This window comes from Ranitomeya variabilis, chromosome 1 (assembly GCF_051348905.1).
Source record: "Ranitomeya variabilis isolate aRanVar5 chromosome 1, aRanVar5.hap1, whole genome shotgun sequence".
Taxonomy (NCBI): Eukaryota; Metazoa; Chordata; class Amphibia; order Anura; family Dendrobatidae; genus Ranitomeya; species Ranitomeya variabilis.
The window spans coordinates 913,278,130-913,296,287 of record NC_135232.1 but is presented as its reverse complement, the minus strand read 5'-3'; the positions used below and the strand labels follow the sequence as shown (position 1 = coordinate 913,296,287).

General features: G+C 42.2%; 1 protein-coding gene across 5 annotated transcripts in view; it reads left to right on the top strand.

The window, feature by feature from the left end:
• BBS7 (Bardet-Biedl syndrome 7) overlaps positions 1-18,158 on the top strand; it is a 65,809-nt gene that overhangs the window by 35,284 nt on the left and 12,367 nt on the right. For all 5 annotated transcript variants that reach the window (XM_077279038.1, XM_077279042.1, XM_077279037.1 and 2 more), the window contains 11 exons: positions 1,187-1,303; positions 1,415-1,545; positions 1,934-2,018; positions 8,666-8,768; positions 11,512-11,704; positions 12,743-12,817; positions 12,900-12,965; positions 13,874-14,013; positions 14,455-14,619; positions 16,296-16,405; positions 16,883-16,986. In XM_077279038.1, the coding sequence (XP_077135153.1) occupies positions 1,187-1,303; positions 1,415-1,545; positions 1,934-2,018; positions 8,666-8,768; positions 11,512-11,704; positions 12,743-12,817; positions 12,900-12,965; positions 13,874-14,013; positions 14,455-14,619; positions 16,296-16,405; positions 16,883-16,986 (1,289 nt within the window). The remainder of the gene's footprint in view (positions 1-1,186; positions 1,304-1,414; positions 1,546-1,933; positions 2,019-8,665; positions 8,769-11,511; positions 11,705-12,742; positions 12,818-12,899; positions 12,966-13,873; positions 14,014-14,454; positions 14,620-16,295; positions 16,406-16,882; positions 16,987-18,158) is intronic.

The following is an 18,158-nucleotide window of genomic DNA, read 5'->3' as shown; positions in this document are numbered from 1 at the left end:
GAAAGCGGGGAGGTGTAAACTTTACCTTCAGTCACTGGTGTCAGCTGGTGATACAATTGCTCCCATCAGCTGAAACCTACAGCCGCTAATTACAGTGACTGCATGACCGGCGGAATTGAGTATTCATCTGCCGCTCCTGCGCCATAAATAAATAATTAAAACAAAGAAAACCCAGCGTGGGTTCCCCCCTAATTTTGATAACCAGCCAGACAAAACTCACAGCTGTGGGCAGCAACACTCAGCTGTCAGCTTTAGCAATTCTAGTTATCAAGAATAGAGGGGTCCTCATGCTTATTTTTTTGATTATTTAAATAATTTTAAAAAACGGCGTGGGGTCGCCCCCATTTTTGACAACCAGCCTTGCTAAAGCTCACAGCTGGGGGCTGGTATTCTCAGGCTGGTAAGGGGCCATTGATATAAATGCAGAAAAACGCCCTGTGCTTACGATTGTCAGCATCAGCGTTCCCGCACCTAATACGCATCTGACTATATAGATAATGTGGTTTTGCTGCATCTAATGAGCGTCTCCGCAACATAAATAGACATGCTGCGGTCTGGAAAGTCGCGCTGCATGTCCGTTTACGCAGGCATGCTGCGGGCCTCTCTGAACGCATAGTGGACATGGGATTTCTTGAAATCCCATCCACTATGCTGTAACATCTGGTCGCTGCAGATTAGACACTGTGGATGTACACAGCGTCCAACCTGCAGCGTTTACTGACCGTGAAAACATACCCTTATAGTGACAGACAGTTGCTAATGTTTATAACCATGGATATCTCAGCTACTGCAATGCCCTACACCTGGGGTAAAATATATAGAGAATCAGAAGAACTATACTACATTTCTAATTGGAGGTATTTGCTGATATTATTATTATTACACGTACTATATATTGTCATAGGATCTTGGAGATGGGAATACCCCTATAACTCATTAGGTGTCCAATACTTTAATTGCTAATCGCTGTACAGCCCCTATTGCATTGTGTGTCCAGTTAAACATGAAACATTTGATGAAAGCTCCTTCAAACTATTAAAAACAAACCAACTTGTATAGATAGCTTAGGTAAATCGTTACTCCCATGTTATATTGTAGCCACTGAAAGGAGTACTGTTTCTCTTTATTAAAATTGGTGTAAGAAGTGTGATACTCTCAAATTCATCCAGATGTCTCTTATATCCAGGTGGCAGCGGAGAAGAGCTTTTATATGGAACATCAGACGGAAAGATTGGATTAATTCATATTGCAAAGGGCTCACCTGTACCCAAATGGGAAATATTCAATGAGAAGAAAAGAGGAGGTTTGTATAAATATTTTCATGCATTTTATTGCTGTTTATGAGCTTTAATGCCACTAATGGAGAAATAAACAAGATAGATCCCTAATCCTTGTATTTCTTATGTCTGGCTAGGTATTCTGTGCATTGACAACTATGACATAATGGCAGATGGAGTAAAGGACATATTGATTGGTCGAGATGATGGGACGGTGGAGGTGTATGGCTTTGACAGTGCAGGTGATCCTGTTCTCCGATTTGACCATGTAAGTCTGTGCGAACGATCTTTAGGAAACTGTAATTCTGTATTGCATAATAACCTATCTGAACAGATCAATACTATGAATTATTATACTGTAAGGATCTAGCCAGGAAAGGTTAGAATCATTTGACCCAAAATAGTTTGTTTAAGCTGCCAAGTAATTATTATGTCATTATATTGATTTCTGTAGATTAATCTAATGTAGCTTCTCAGTAAAGAGCGCTCTATAATGTAACCATTTATGCAATCTTCCAGCTCAGTGTAAAAAGCACTAAATATATCGAAGACCTATCTATATAATCCTGAGTGTAACAATAGCTCTAAGAGAATTTTTATAAGGGACCCAATTGTGCATAACTCGCATTTCATTTGTCTTTTATTTTTTTCATTAGTCCTTGACAGAAAGCATTTCATCCATCCAGGGAGGCTGTGTTGGGAAAGAAGGTTATGATGAAATTGTATTGGCTACTTACTCTGGTAAGGTGAATACATTATTTGTGTTTAGTCTAACAAGGCTTGTCCTGTGATTAAATGTTCAGTTTTTCTGTTAGATGATGTAAGACATAACCGTTTTTTAAAATTGGAATAATAAAAAAAATGCTCCTGTATTTAGATATTATGATTATATACATGCTATGACGCCCCTGCTGTTCTTTTAAAGGGAATTTTTCAGATGTTTTTTGCTATCTAATCGGAGAGCAGAATAATATATGGCAAGATAATCTGATTCCAGGGATATATCACTTACTGGACTGCTTAATGTAGTTTTATAATCCTTGTTTATCAGATATAGCAGAGCTAAGTCTTCTACTCTGTGTATAACTCCACCAACACTCCTGATTGGCTGTTTCCTGTGTACACTGTGCATTGTGAGCAAGCAGCCAATCACTGGTGGGGGTGGGGTTACACAGATTAGCCTGACTGCTATGCACATAAGATGTAGTCCTGTAGTGGTAATCTTCTGCTGATAAAATACTGATTGTATTGAAAATACGAAACACAGCCTAATAAGTAACACATTCCTGGAATCAGGCTGTTGTGCCCTATATCATGCTGCTCTCTGTATAAATGGCAAAAACCTGCTGACAGATTCCCTTTAATTAAATCACCAAATATGCCAAGTGCGGTTGGTCAGACATGCTTAATAATAATGAACGTCTGACCATCTTTGCTTCTGAGAGACTCTGCCTCTCTAACAAGCTCTTATTATAAATGGACATGTGACTTAGTTAGAAATTGATCTTCCAGATGTTTTTGATTAGTACCACTTACTTTTTCAGTCTTAGGCCGGGGTCACACTTGCGAGTGCAATGCGAGAAACTCGCACGAGTCTCTCACATCAGTACCCGACACTGCCGCCGGCTCTCGGGAACGGAGCCTTCAGCTGCATAGAAATACATGCAGCCGCACACTCCGGTCCCAAGTGCCAGTGGCAGTGCCGGGTATTAATGCGAGGGACTCATGTCAGTTTCTCGCATTGCACTCGCAAATGTGACCCCGGCCTTATGCCGTATGGAGATGGGAATACCCCTTTAACCCTCCGTCAGGGGCAATATGTTTCATAACGAGTTTAGGGGCATTGTGCCTGTCCGGCACAGGCTAGAAAATTGGCTATATTTTCCTTTTTAAAAAATTTCAATGCTCTAAAAGTGATCAGTTACCTTAATAGGAATGTAATAAATGAGAATACACATAATCAGGTGGAAAAAAAAAAGTTTAATCAGAAAATATGTTTCTATGTCTTGAGCATCCTCCTCACTCTCTCCATCTTGATCTGTATCAGACACATCTGGACATTCTTCCACATCATCTTCTGAATCAATGTCACTTTCTTCCCCTAAATCTTCTAGCTGTAAGGGGTCTGTCTCATCATCAATCAGTATATTTTCCACTTGCTCAACATGAAGGGCATTGGACAAGTCAAATATTCTCCTCGCCATTTCAGAAGCAAAAGCTGAAGCAAGAAAGAGAATATGTGTTAGGGCGCAATGTGCCTGAGAAGCACACTCTTATTTCTAACAAAACCTTTTATGACAAATCCACAAATTTAGCACTAGCTATTCATAAAACAAGCTAAAAAAACAATTGGGATGAATAAAAACAGCAAATGCTAACCGTCAAAGGTGTGACGCATTCAGGGGCAATGAGCCAGAGAAGCCAAAACACTGATATCTGATCTCCTGCAGCTCTGCAGCACAAGAGGCTTCTCAGGTTTCACACCGCTTGTTAGGAAGGTACTGGGAGGATGGTGTTTCCCAGACAAACCACTGAAAATAGAGAAATGAAACTAAAGGTACCTTCACACGAAACGACTTTGTGACGATATCGCTAGCGATCCGTGACGTTGCAGCGTCCTGGCTAGCGATATCGTTTAGTTTGACACGCAGCAGCGATCAGGATCCTGCTGTGATATCGCTGGTCGCTAAATAAAGTTCAGAACTTTATTTGGTCGTCCGATCGCCGTGTATCGTTGTGTTTGACAGCAAAAGCAACGATACCAGCGATGTTTTACACTGGTAACCAGGGTAAACATCGGGTTACTAAGCGCAGGGCCGCGCTTAGTAACCCGATGTTTACCCTGGTTACCAGTGTAAAATGTAAAAAAAACAAACAGTACATACTTACATTCGCATCCCCCGCCGTCTGCTTCCCACACTGACTGAGCGCCGCAAAGTGAAAGTGAAAGCACAGCACAGCGGTGACGTCACCGCTGTGCCCTGCTACTGCCGGCGCTCAGTCAGTGCAGGAAGCGGACGCCGGGGGACGCGAATGTAAGTATGTACTGTTTGTTTTTTTTACATTTTACGCTGGTAACCAGGGTAAACATCGGGTTACTAAGCGCGGCCCTGCGCTTAGCAACCCGATGTTTACCCTGGTTACCCGGGGACCTCGGCATCGTTGGTCGCTAGAGAGCGGTCTGTGTGACAGCTCTCCAGCGATCAAACAGCGACGCTGCAGCGATCGGCATCGTTGTCGCTATCGCTGCAGCGTCGTTTCGTGTGAAGGTACCTTAAGGGTACTGTCACACAGTGGCACTTTTGTCGCTACGACGGTACGATCTGTGACGTTCCAGCGATATCCATACGATATCGCTGTGTCTGACACGCAGCAGCGATCAGGGATCCTGCTGAGAATCGTACGTCGTAGCAGATCGTTTGGAACTTTCTTTCGTCGCAGGGCCGCGCTTAGTAACCCGATGTTTACCCTGGTTACATCGTAAAAGTAAAAAAAAAAAAACAGTACATACTCACATTCCGGTGTCCGTCAGGTCCCTTGCAGTCTGCTTCCCGCTCTGACTGACTGCCGGCCGGAAAGTAAGAGCAGAGCACAGCAGTGACGTCACCGCTGTGATCTGCTTTTACTTTACGGCCGGGAGTCAGTCAGAGCGGGAAGCAGACTGCAAGGGACCTGACGGACACCGGAATGTGAGTATGTACTGTTTGGTTTTTTTTACTTTTACGATGGTAACCAGGGTAAACATCGGGTTACTAAGCGCGGCCCTGCGCTTAGTAACCCGATGTTTACCCTGGTTACCCGGGGCCTTCGGCATCGTTGGTCGCTGGAGAGCGGTCTGTGTGACAGCTCTCCAGCGACCACACAACGACTTTCCAACGATCACGGCCAGGTCGTATCGCTGGTCGTGATCGTTGGAAAGTTGCAGAGTGTGACAGTACCCTTAGTGAGCTGTGCCTGTCAGATCAGTTGCCCCTGACGGAGGGTTAATGATGGTGATAAAAGGATGTGCATGCCTTAGCAGGAAAGGGCTGTGGTTTCATGCTAAACGGAATGGCCTAAGGGCAACGTTCTGTACCAAAATTTTGGCTCAAGGTAAGTCAACTAATAGGAGACTACACAATTGGAGTCCTCCTCCAGTCTGTAAAAAAAAAAAAAATTACGGAGACCTGACCATTTCTGATCCGCATAACCAATGCAAGTTTACGGGTCCATGAAAATCGTGGAAAGCACTCAGATTCCTTTAATATGCTTTATGAAATTAACACTGGAGAGACATTGTAATTTATTTTTTTATTTTTTCATATGTGAAAACACTGAGGAAACACTGGTGATAAAACTGACACACTGACCAAACACTGATGAAAAATACTGATGGTAAAAACTGACACACTGACCAAACACTGATGAAAAACACTGATGGTAAAAACTGACACACGGACAAAAACACTTATGGTAAAAACTGACACACTGACCAGACACGGATGAAAAACACTGATGGTAAAAACTGACACACTGACCAAACACTTATGAAAAACACTGATGGTAAAAACTGACACACGGACAAAACACTGATGGTAAAAACTGACACACTGACCAGACACGGATGAAAAACACTGATGGTAAAAACTGACACACTGACCAAACACTGATGAAAAACACTGATTGTAAAAACTGACACACGGACCAAACACGGATGAAGCTCTGACTGTTTTTTTGCATACAAGAAAAATTATTGACTGAATGAGGCCTAAAGAAGCATTACATTTATCGTCCAGCATGAGCCACGGTGATAAATATGGTGCATTCTATGGCTACTTTCACACTTCCGTCTTTACAAAGACATTGCAATGCGTCATTCTGTGCAAAAAATGCATCCTGCAAAGTTGCCCGCAGGATGCGTTTTTTGCATATAGACTTGTATTACCGATGCATCGCGACGTATGGACACAACGTTCCATACGTCGTGCACTGGATGCGTCGTGTTTTGGCGAACCGTCATCACAAAAAAAGTTCAATGTAACTTTTTTTGTGCGACGGGTCTGCCATTTCCGACCGTGCATGCGTGGCCGGAACTCCGCCCCCTCCTCCCCGGAACTCATAATGGGCAGCGGATGCATCTAAAAACTGCATCCGCTGCCCACGCTGTGCAATATTTGCACAAGGTACGTCAGCCCGACGGTTCGCGACGGCCCCCGTACCGACGGAAGTGTGAAAGTAGCCTAAAAGACTGTCTGGTCTACGTTACATGTCCAGAAATTAGATGGGATTAGTAAGTAAGTAAATCAGAGACTTTTTGTTTTTTTCTGGTGTCACCCTAGTTGCATACTAGAAGAGGAATGTTTGTTCCTAAGGGTACCGTCACACAATGCCATTTTGATCGCTACGACGGCACGATCCGTGACGTCGCAGCGATCGTATGATTATCGCTCCAGCGTCGTAGACTGCGGTCACACGTTGCAATCACGGCGCTGGAGCGATGCCGAAGTCCCCGGGTAACCAGGGTAAACATCGGGTTACTAAGCGCAGGGCCGCGCTTAGTAACCCGATGTTTACCCTGGTTACCAGCGTAAAAGTAAAAAAAACAAACAGTACATACTCGCATTCCGGTGTCTGTCCTCCAGCGTCTCAGCTTCTCTGCACTGTGTAAGCACAGCGGCCGGAAAGCAGAGCGGTGACGTCAGACGTCACCGCTGTGCTCGCTTTCCGGCCGGCAGGCGCTCACAGTGCAGAGAAGCTGAGACGCCGGAGGACAGACACCGGAATGTAAGTATGTACTGTTTGTTTTTTTTACTTTTACGCTGGTAACCACGGTAAACATCGGGTTACTAAGTGCGGCCCTGCGCTTAGTTACCCGATGTTTAGCCTGTTTACAAGCGAACACATCGCTGGATCGCTGTCACACACAACGATCCAGCGATGTCAGCAGGTGATCAAGCGACGAAAGAAAGTTCCATACGATCTGCTACGACGTACGATTCTCAGCAGGATCCCTGATCGCTGCTGCGTGTCAGACACTGCGATATTGTAACGATATCGCTAGAACGTCACGAATCGTACCGTCGTAGCGATCAAAATGGCACTGTGTGACGGTACCCTAAAGCCAGTGAGAGCCCCCTGGAAGGTCGGATGTTTGTATGCAAATGTAACACTATGCAACAGATCCTTGAGATAAGGATACAATTCTGATTTGCACTGGTGTCTTGGGAATCCCTGTTGAGTTTTAGGGTATGTGCACACGTTCAGGTTTTTTCACGTTTTTTCGCGATAAAAACACTATAAAAACTCATTAAAAATGTTTTATGCACATGGTGCGTTTTTTTCCGCGAAAAAAACGCATCGCGGTAAAAAAAGCAGCACGTTCATTAATTTTGCGGTTTTTTCACGTCTTTCCCGCTATTCTATGCATTGGGAAAAAACGCACTAAAAACCGCGGTAAAATCGCGGTAAAAACGCATGCGGATTTCTGGCAGAAATGTCCAGTTTTTGTCAGGAAAATTTCTGCCAGAAATCCTGACGTGTGCATATAGCTTATAGCCGAGTCTGATCTGCAAACATCGATGAGAATAAGATCCATTCAACACTATTGATCCGTGTGTTACCCCCAAGAAAAAACCAAATAGCACATGGACATTGTACCAAATGTGTGAATGCAGTGTTACTTGTAAAAGAGTTCACTATATACCGTATTTTCCGGCGTATAAGATGACTTTTTAACCCCTAAAAATTGTCCCAAAAGTCGGGGGTCGTCTTATACGCCGGGTACGGCGTGTGCAGGGAGCGATCCTGGATGTTCCCAGGGTCTGAAGGAGCGGAGACTCTCCTTCAGGCCCTGGGATCCATATTCATGTAAAAAATAAAGAATAAAAATAAAAAATATGGATATACTCACCCCCTCCGACGGCCCCTGGCTGTCACCGCTGCAAGCGTCTGCCTCCGTTCCGAAGAATGCAGAGTGTGAAGGACATTCGATAATGTCGCGGTCAGGTGACCGGTCACGCGACCAATCACTGCATTCTTATAAATGGAGGCAGACGCTTGCAGCGGTGACAGCCAGGGTTCGCCGGAGGGGTGAGTATATCCATATTTTTTATTTTTATTCTTTACATGAATATGGATCCCAGGGCCTGAATGAGAGTCTCCTCTCCTCCAGACCCTGGGAACCACACGCCGTATAAGATGACGCCCGTCTTATACGGTGGGCATATCCCAAATTCCATATTTTATATGGAAAAGTTGGGGGTCGTCTTATACGCCCAGTCGTCTTATACACCAGAAAATACGGTACTTGATTGAGCCTGACAATACAAGAACTGCCATTTGTAATAACTTCAAGGAGCCTTTTTTTGTAGCTGTGATCACAAACCGCATTTTTTGTGTGTGTCTGTTAGGGTGGGTTTCTGGACTTACGACAGAACCGACTCATAAAGAAGCTGGTCCAGGTGAGGAGCTGAAGATGAGCCAAGAAATGCAGACCAAAATATCATCTCTAAGGTCAGAGCTGGTAAATAAATAAAAATGACTGATATTAATGATTACATCTTGTTATTATTAAAGCGGTTATCTGTATAATATAAAAGGTCCGCCGAGCTATGTTACTAAATATGTGCACATAGCCTACTTGTTTAGTATTTCCAGCAGAAAAAACTGAGGCAAGCACTGATATGCTGGCAGGAAAAACACAGCATAGAAAAGGCAGGTTTTGCACGTTTTGCTCATTCATTAGAATTGATGAATTGACATTCTGCTGATGTGAAACTGTATAGGGAAATCCTTCAGTTTTACTACAAATCTGTGCAGAACAGGAAAAATTCAACAAAAACGCAGCAAATACTTGCACACATACCATAGGGGTCTCTACACGTGTTGCAGTTTTGTCGTGTTTTTTTCTGCATAGATATGTCACGAAACATGAAGGATTTCTGAGTACCAGCAAGGTGAATGGTATTCCTGAAGTCTCAGGCATGTTCCTTATTTTTTCTTTGCACATTTTCAGCAGATTTAAATCTGCAGTGTCAGTTGTTTCAAAGTTTTTGCTGCAAATTTGACCCATATTAATCTTTTTATGCTGCAACTATTGAGCATGTGCACATGCCATAAAAGAGATTGTGCCATTTAGTTAATAGCAACTTGGAAAGAATACAGCTGACTCCTAGTTTTCATTAAGATGGTATATGGTGACTTAGTTACTACACTGAGCAAAAATGTAAACAAAACACTTTTGTTTTTGCTCCCATTTTTCATGAGATGAACTCAAAGCTCTAAGACTTTTTCTATGTTCACAAAAGGCCCTTTTTTCTCAAATATTGTTCAGAAATTTGTCTAAATTAGTGTACGGGCTCTTTCACACATCTTGATATTTCCGGACTGGAAAATCCAGTACCTGACATATCAGTAACAATATATATGTGTGGCAACCGTGTGCCGCATCAGTATCACACGTACCGGCACCTGGGAATCGGCGGTACTGTTCACGCTGTTCCCTGGTGCTGGCTACTGAAGACAGCGCTCATCATTCTTGCATGTTGAGTTGTATTCACCTGTTAACAGTGAGAGCAGGCGGCAGTGTTCTGTACCACGCGAAACCGTTTTCAACCTGGATGGTGCCAAGTTGCGCATCTTGGCACCGTCCAGGCTGAGAACCACTTGTGAATGAGCGTCAGTGACAAGTGGGTTGTCATGGATGTCACGTCAATACTCGCGGTGAACTTCTGGGAATGTAGCCTCAGTGACCTGCAGTAACCTCGATGACATCAGTGGTCATATGAGATTTGGTTAGTGAAAAAAATCGCTCATTTGTACAGCCAACATTGGTCCAACTGCTGTCCGATTTTTTTTTTTTTTTTTTTTTTCACGGACAGCACTCTGACTGAAACTACAGTCATGTACACGAGCTCTTATTATACTCATGTCTGTAGGGTTTTTTGTTTGCGAAATAATCAAACCAATATTCAGGTGTTTTCCAGAACACCAACTGCTCGTTGCAAATGAGCATTAGATCCCCGTGACTCCTACAGAGTGAGAAGGCAGGAAGAAGCCACCAGAGACCTGCCTTGGACTAGTCATCCGAGACGCATGGTCCCCATTTGGCTTTTCAGGGTACATTTTCTCTGTAACAGCATATCATATTAAAATGTACACAGCAGTAATAACGCGGCCAGTGTCTGATTCATGATGCCTGTTGTTCGGACAGCATGAATCGAAAGACTGTTTTGTTTTAATAATCTCCCGCAAGAAGAGACCATGCTTCATGCCAGCTCTTTCTGCCCAGTAACTAACAGCCAGTGTGTATACAGGCAGGTAAACGGCAACTATTAGTCAGTGGTCTGGAGAAGATGAGCTTATCCAGCCATTTTTTGGATAAAAAGTTTCAGTAGAATTTAATAAAAACGGAACATTTCCAGAACTATAGAAAAAAATGAATGTGAGAGCTTTTCCTACATGTTTCGTACTGAATCTCCATTTTGTGAGTAAGTACTGAGATTCAGTTCGAAACACGTAGAAAAAGCTCTCAGTACTGGGGATATTCTGTTTTTATTATTTATTATGCGCTGATTATATAGCGCCATGATAACTCCACAGCACTTTACAGAAATGATCATCATCCAAATCTATTAATACAGATGTGTTTTTTTTTTTTTATCCAAAAACAGCTGGATAGCCTTATCTTTTCCTATTACTACCACTGATCAGGAGTGGTCTTTCACCCAAGCCGAGGATTTGCTGGCTCCTTCAGCGTGGGTGAGCTGGATCGCAGTCATGGTGGTGTGATCAAACCTGCACACACCAAGATCTTCAACACACTGGACCACTAAAACTATCTGCTGAATTTTGTATTCACAGCTGCTGATCAAATGTCACAATATATATTTTTTCTGATTTAGACCTGGTAGCTCATTGGACCTGTTCAATGCGTATAGTTATGGTTACAAAGCTGCTATTATAATCGTAATAATAATAATATAGAAACATCTTCTTCCATGACCGTATGTTATACGCTTCAAACTAGAAGTACAGAGCAAACTAACTGAAGCAGATCTGGGAGAACTCCAACAATCCGTGGTGAGAGTACGGCCAGTATTACTTTACACACATCACAATTGCGAAGACCACTTTGCCGTGTTGCTTTGGACATCACTGATGTGTTTCCCTATTCACCAGTACTGGCATCACACACTATAGCAGAGTAACATATGGCAGGCTACGACTCATGACACGGACGTATGTTTATATCCAGGGCTGAATTGGAGCAGCTTCAGTATAAAGTTGTTCAGGAGCGAGAGAGATACCAGCACTCGTCTCAGTCCACCACCGCTGTCTCCGCTGTACCTGTATTCAGCATTAATGACAAGTTTACACTGAATAAAGACGATGCCAGTTACAGCCTTGTCCTAGAGGTACAGATGGCTATTGACAATGTGCTGATGCAGGTTGGTAGTCACCATTATGACTGAACATATTTTCAGTTAAGTTTTCTTGTCTTAAAATGTGTGTGCGTGTGTATGTGTGCGCCTGTGTGTATGTGTGTGTGTGCGCGCGTGCGCGCAGGCGTGTGTGCGCCCGTGTATGTGTGCGTCTGTGTGTGTGCATGTGTGCTCCCGTGTACGTGTGCGCCTGTGTACGCGCGCGTGCAAGCGTGTGTGTATGTGTGCGCCCGTGTATGTGTATGTCTGTGTGTGTGTGTGTGCGCGCAAGCATGTGTGTGTGCTCCCGTGTATGTGTGCACGCGCTCGTGTTTGTGTATATGTGCACCCGTGTATGTGTGCTGGCGTGGGTATGGGGACCCTGCACTCCCACCTATGAGTGGTTATAATCTCTAAAGTAAAAACATCCCAGGCACCAAATGTCTTTCTCAGTAAACTTCTTTATTAGTTACAGCACAAAGTAAAAAAGCGACTTTTCGGCAGCAGATGGCCCTTATAAAGCCATATCAAGAGAGATAATGCATCTCTGAGCGTTTTTTTAGCTCTGATGGCTACTAACTTATTGAATGGAGTTCACTGTGTAGGAGCTAATGCCCGGTACTGCACATCGGCTCCTATTACATCCAGTCTCCACCGGGGATATGGGCAGATAATAGGTGAGGGAGCCAGGTGTCGGGCCCCCGCAGATCCGATATTGATGACCTGACTTTTTCATACCCACGGTAAAAACACTTTTATGGTGATGGTTAAGGGGTTAAAAACACATTACAGTAAATGTAAAACATTTTGTGTAATCTATTGCACAGAGCCTAATCTGTCCTTTGGTCATATGTTTCTCCAGCACTACTATCAGGTCTTTACCTGCTATTTTGTATCAGATACCTTTGTGTATTCCAAGAAAAAGACATATATCCGGGATTTCTACCTTGTTGTTCTGAATGTGATCGTGTGCAGTGACAGTTGTGCATTTTAGTGGTGATTTCTATCTAGCTGTGTACTAGAATTTCTTGATTTCTCCAGCACAAATGCTCTTGATATTTGCAGAGCGATGTCCCCGTGGATCTGCTGGATGTTGACAAGAACTCGGCTGTCGTGAGTTTCAGTGGCTGTGACAGTGAGGTGAGGACATTCTTACAGATGAGAGGATTAGATTTTCTTTCTGACGTACAGTATGTTCTAACATATCACTTTTGTTACACAGCCAAATGGGAATTTCCTCCTTGCTACCTATCGCTGCCAGGCAAACACCACCCGCCTAGAACTGAAGGTAATCTTGAAGCTAAAAATCCGCATTCTGTCTAAAGTCATCATTATTGTCTAAAATGTATTTGATGGTGAGAATAATGCCTGCCGTCTGGAGACTGTATGTAGCCGGTCACAAATGTCTTCTTGGCCTCAATGTGCTAATACTATATCTCTTCTAATACAAGGCAGTGGGATGTAATTATTAGACTGCATGCACAGAGAAGGAGACATGCTTCAGAGTAGGAAAAAGGAAATAACATGGAAGAATTAACCTCCAAAATGACGAACCATAGGAACCACTTTGTTATATCATTCACAGAGGGAAGATCTGCTCTGGAGCACAAGCTGTTGCTCTCACACTAAAAGAACAAGAACATGTACAATTCACATGTTATTTTTGCTTTAGTATAACCAGTGTTTCTATTTAGTGAATTGCTATTATTTGTAAAGCTTTGTTATATGTGGGGTACCGTATTTATACAGACACCTGGGGAGTGGGGTATATTTATATGTGGCTTTGTTGTACAACACACTACCGCACCTTGAGAAAGCAAGGCGAAACGCGCGTCGGTGTTGGCGTGGCGCGTGCCCAGACTCTGATACACTATGGGTAAGCAAGGTTAACAGTGGGAAGTATGGGCTCCATTGATGAAGCGCACTTACTATTCTCTCTGGTGATACTTTTTTGCCTTTAATAGTGACTTCCCTCTGAAAGTACTATGCACTATGCACTTTACGGATTACCTTATAGTTTATTTGAATATCTGGACCCTGACAGCCATCATTATCTGATCCTAGTCTGTTATAATTTACTTGCGTTTGATTAATAAACTTTATATGATTGTATTGGACATTGTACTCCTATTTTTTTGTATTGATTGATATTTGTAAAGCTTGCCTATATAACTTGTCATTTCTGTATTCATACAGATTCGCTCAATAGAAGGACAGTATGGAACATTACAGGCCTATGTAACACCTAGAATCCAACCCAAAACATGCCAAGTTCGTCAATACCAAATTAAACCCTTGTCTCTTCATCAGAGGAGTCATGTCTTCGATCAAAACAGGTACATTAATGACGATAGGGGAAAATATGGTGTAATATTCATATCGCATTTATGTATAACTTATATCTAGTACTATTCCATTTACCATCCTGTATTATATAACTTCATAATTCTTTGCATTGAGAAATGTCAAAAATTACCCTGTACTTTATTGACGCTAAGCACTTCTGGTTCCGTTTTCTTCTTTCCTTCAAACAAAAGGTTTATATGTCAACACCCAGAGCCCCATATATATTGGGTTTTGCCATATCAGAAGTTTAGTAAATTACAGATACGGCTAATCATGGAATAACTACGTGAACCCATGTAACAAAGCATACAAACCTGTATCTGTTTAGAACATACTGTACATGCATGACATCTTAGACAAATATTTGGTTAAATGATTTCAATAGTCCATTTTATTAATCAAGTATAGATAAAACGTATCCATTTTCGCAGGCCTATGAATATATTGAGCCTCACAGGTCAGTTCAGCTTTGCGGAGATCCATTCATGGATGGTGTTCTGTCTGCCTGAGGTCCCTGAGAAGCCTCCAGCTGAGGAAGATGTTGTTTTCTACTTTCAGAATACTTTCCTGGATACATTACTTGAGTGTTCGTACAGGTAACTATTTCTTGCAGACCCACACGGTATCTTCGTATTAGTTTGTGGGACTGCAGTGTAACAGTTGTAGGGTTCCTACATGTTTTGCTGACTAATAAGGCTACGTTCACATTTGCGTTGTGCGCCGCAGCGCACAATGCAAACAAAAACGCGGCAAAACGCACGCTAAAACGCTGCGTTTTGCGCCGCATGCGTCGTTTTTGGCCGAAAGTTGTACGCGAAAAAAATGCAACTTGATGCGTTTCTTGCGTCCAACGCTTGCGGCCATGCGGCGCAAAACGCAGCACAACGCATGTCCATGCGCCCCCATGTTAAATATAGGGGCGCATGACGCATGCGGCGCTGACCGCAAATGTGAACGTAGCCTAACAGAATCTCAAATACAGATATCATCAGAAATACAACCCGTGTATGTATGGGTATAACCCTGTGGAGCTCCCAGACAACATTCAAACACCAAAACATGGAGCAAAAACACCACCAAAAGACCAAAAAAGGTTTTTTTTAATAGAATTAAATGTTATGTTCTTTAATAGCAAAATAAGTTAAAACCACAAACAATAAATTAATGATATATATAAACAGAGCTAATCAAAAAAAAGAAAAAAAAAAAGCAGGTAGCACCACCAGTTTAACCAGAAATCGGGCGTCAGTCATGCTTGGTGCTTGCCAGAAAGTCGCCTTCGGATGTCGTGTGCTTGCATAGAAAAAACAGTATTACCATCCAAGAGTAAGAAAAGATGCAACAGCACTCACCGATCCTTGAAGTAGTGTGGTTCCTTTATCCAATCATAATAAAAAGCCTTCCACGGCTCGGGGGTGTGCAAAACAAAGAAGTGTGCAGGTACCGGCGACGGCCGTTTCGCGCCCACACCCGTGGAAGCGCCGTGTTGGGCGCGAAACGGCCGTCGTCGGTATCTGCACACTTCTTTGTTTTGCACACCCCCGAGCCGTGGAAGGCTTTTTATTATGATTGAATAAAGGAACCACACTACTTCAAGGATCGGTGAGTGCTGTTGCATCTTTTCTTACTCTGGATAAAAACGGAGCTATTCGAATATGGCCACAGATGCCAAGATGTAAAACAAAATGCTACAGACAAGACAAAATCATCGGAAAAGGTAATACATGATTATCAACAATATCCTCACTCTAAAAATTGATTCTAACTAAAGTGCCAGTGCATATTCTTTAAGAATATAGGGTTGGCCAAATCCTAAGTGTCATAATGGTAAGTAGTACCATAATGGCATGGAGATTTCTCCCAGTACTCCAGTCAGTGACCTGTCACATAGAACTCCGCACCAAAACACTGCGTATCCATAAGTATTATACATAGTTCTCACCCATAGAAATGTCCATCTGTAACCATGCGCCCCGACGCGCGTTTCGCAATGGCTGAAAACTATGTATAATACTTATGGCCCAGCACATCTTGGCATCTGTGGCCATATTCGAATAGCTCTGTTTATATATAAAATTAATTTATTGTTTGTTGTTTTTACTTATTTTGCTAATAAAGAATATAACATTTTATTATATTGAAAAAATATTTTTTGGTCTTTTGGAGGTGTTTTTGCTCCATGTTTTGGTGTTTGAATGTTTTGTTGACTGCAGTGAAGTGTAGTAATGTATTTCGGTTTCGGTAACTTCAATGTTTTAATTATTTTCTGCAGAAAAGGAGAAGGAGTTTTCAAGTCGGACAATATCTCCACAATTTCAATTCTAAAAGACGTCTTATCTAAAGAAGCCACTAAAAGAAAAATCAATCTTAATATATCATATGGTAATATCCAGGCCTGTTCCCAATGCTGCCTCTTACTGCTCATTCAGACAAGTGTATTTACAGTCTGTGTACCAAATATACTTACAGATTAATTGACGTGAAGGAGTAGAAAATCTTAGCATGCAGTATGATCCATTTTTTCGGATCAGGTTCGCCCATTAAACACAAACGGTGCATAAAAAACAGATGCCATGCGGATAGCATTTGTTCGTAATGGATCCATTGCAGCTGCTAACATAGAAAACTGAATTTAGCCTTGCATTATTTTTAATTGTGAATGTATAAAACACAAGCCGTACTGATGTTGGAAACAGACTTACTGATGGCATATGGATGAAAAATCTTTATTTTCTGCATGAAGTTTTTAAGATTCCTCAGTTTCTAATACAAATATTAAAATATATTGTTGAAAAATTAAAAACATCTGTATAATGTAAGGTTGTAATTGAAGTCCCTTTTCTGTGTTTTCCTGAGTAGATATAAGTGAAGAATCTGTTGGCCATACTCTCAAAATGATCCATCCAAAGTTGGAGTACCAGCTGCTGTTGGCTAAGAAGGTTCATTTAATTGATGCACTGAAGGTAAAGTATTTAGAACGTGTCTGATCTGCGTGCCTCCATGGTATCCAGTATGGTATACATTTATATAGAAAAAAACCTATAAAGAAATGTGTGTAGCCAGGATGAAAGTATGAATAGAAGTTTATTATAACAATATTACAAAAGCCCTGCTGCTCAATCTGGTCTAGCCTGCGGGCGTTTCTTCAGGTGCCTCCCATCGTATTATTTACAAGCTATTTAGCTGGGTTGCTGTGTGCAGTCCAGTGTCAATTGTAGCTTTGCTCAGTTACGTGTCTGTGCTTGCTGTGTCTGACTTTTTGATCTTGTTGCTGACCTTGGATTTGTTGTGACTGTTCATGTGGATTATCCCTTCTGCTTTTGACCCGCTGACTTTTAAGTATCTAATCCTGAACTTGAGCTCTGACTATCCGTTTGTTGAACTCTCTTGTCTTGATGTACCCTCCTGATATTTGACCCCAAACTGTTACCTGACCATGTCTTTGTCTTACCCCTTTGTACTACGAGCCCTCCTGGTATCTGACCTCAGACCTCCTGACTATCTGTGTCACAGCTTGCCCGCGAGTAGTGACTCCGCGTCACAAAAGGGTATATAAGTATGAATATGCACAGTAGGGGTTGAATAATGTTTTTAAACATATTAGGCTGCATATACAATATTAAAAAAATGAAATAAAACACCGAATCAAAGATCAAAGTCCTCCTTACCCATATGCTTCTCCTGCTGGAATGGTGCCAGCCCCAACAACGCACATCTCGGCCCGAGCCTTCATTAGGGGTATAGTTCACAAAGGAAGGATACTCATACTAGTAGTCTTCCTACAAAAGAATGGACATACCAATCCTAGCTAACGCTTGTAAAAGACTTTTTGCCAAAACAAATGCCAATGCTGACATATTGGTATTTTATAAGTAAAATAGAATTCTTTTTTTCCAAACATGGTTGCCAAAGATTGATATGAGAGACAGACAAAGGCCCAGAAAACTTGTGAAGTGGCTATCACCTGCATCTCCGAACATAGGCTAGCTGGGTTATGGGGTAGAGCACATGACCTGGTGACAGTTTGGTAATCCTGCTAGTCCTCTTGTTCCGGTCATAGTTCCATGGTAAAAATTTTATCTGGAGAATCTTATCATGGATTTCAGATTTATATTACATATTCTTCATATATTTT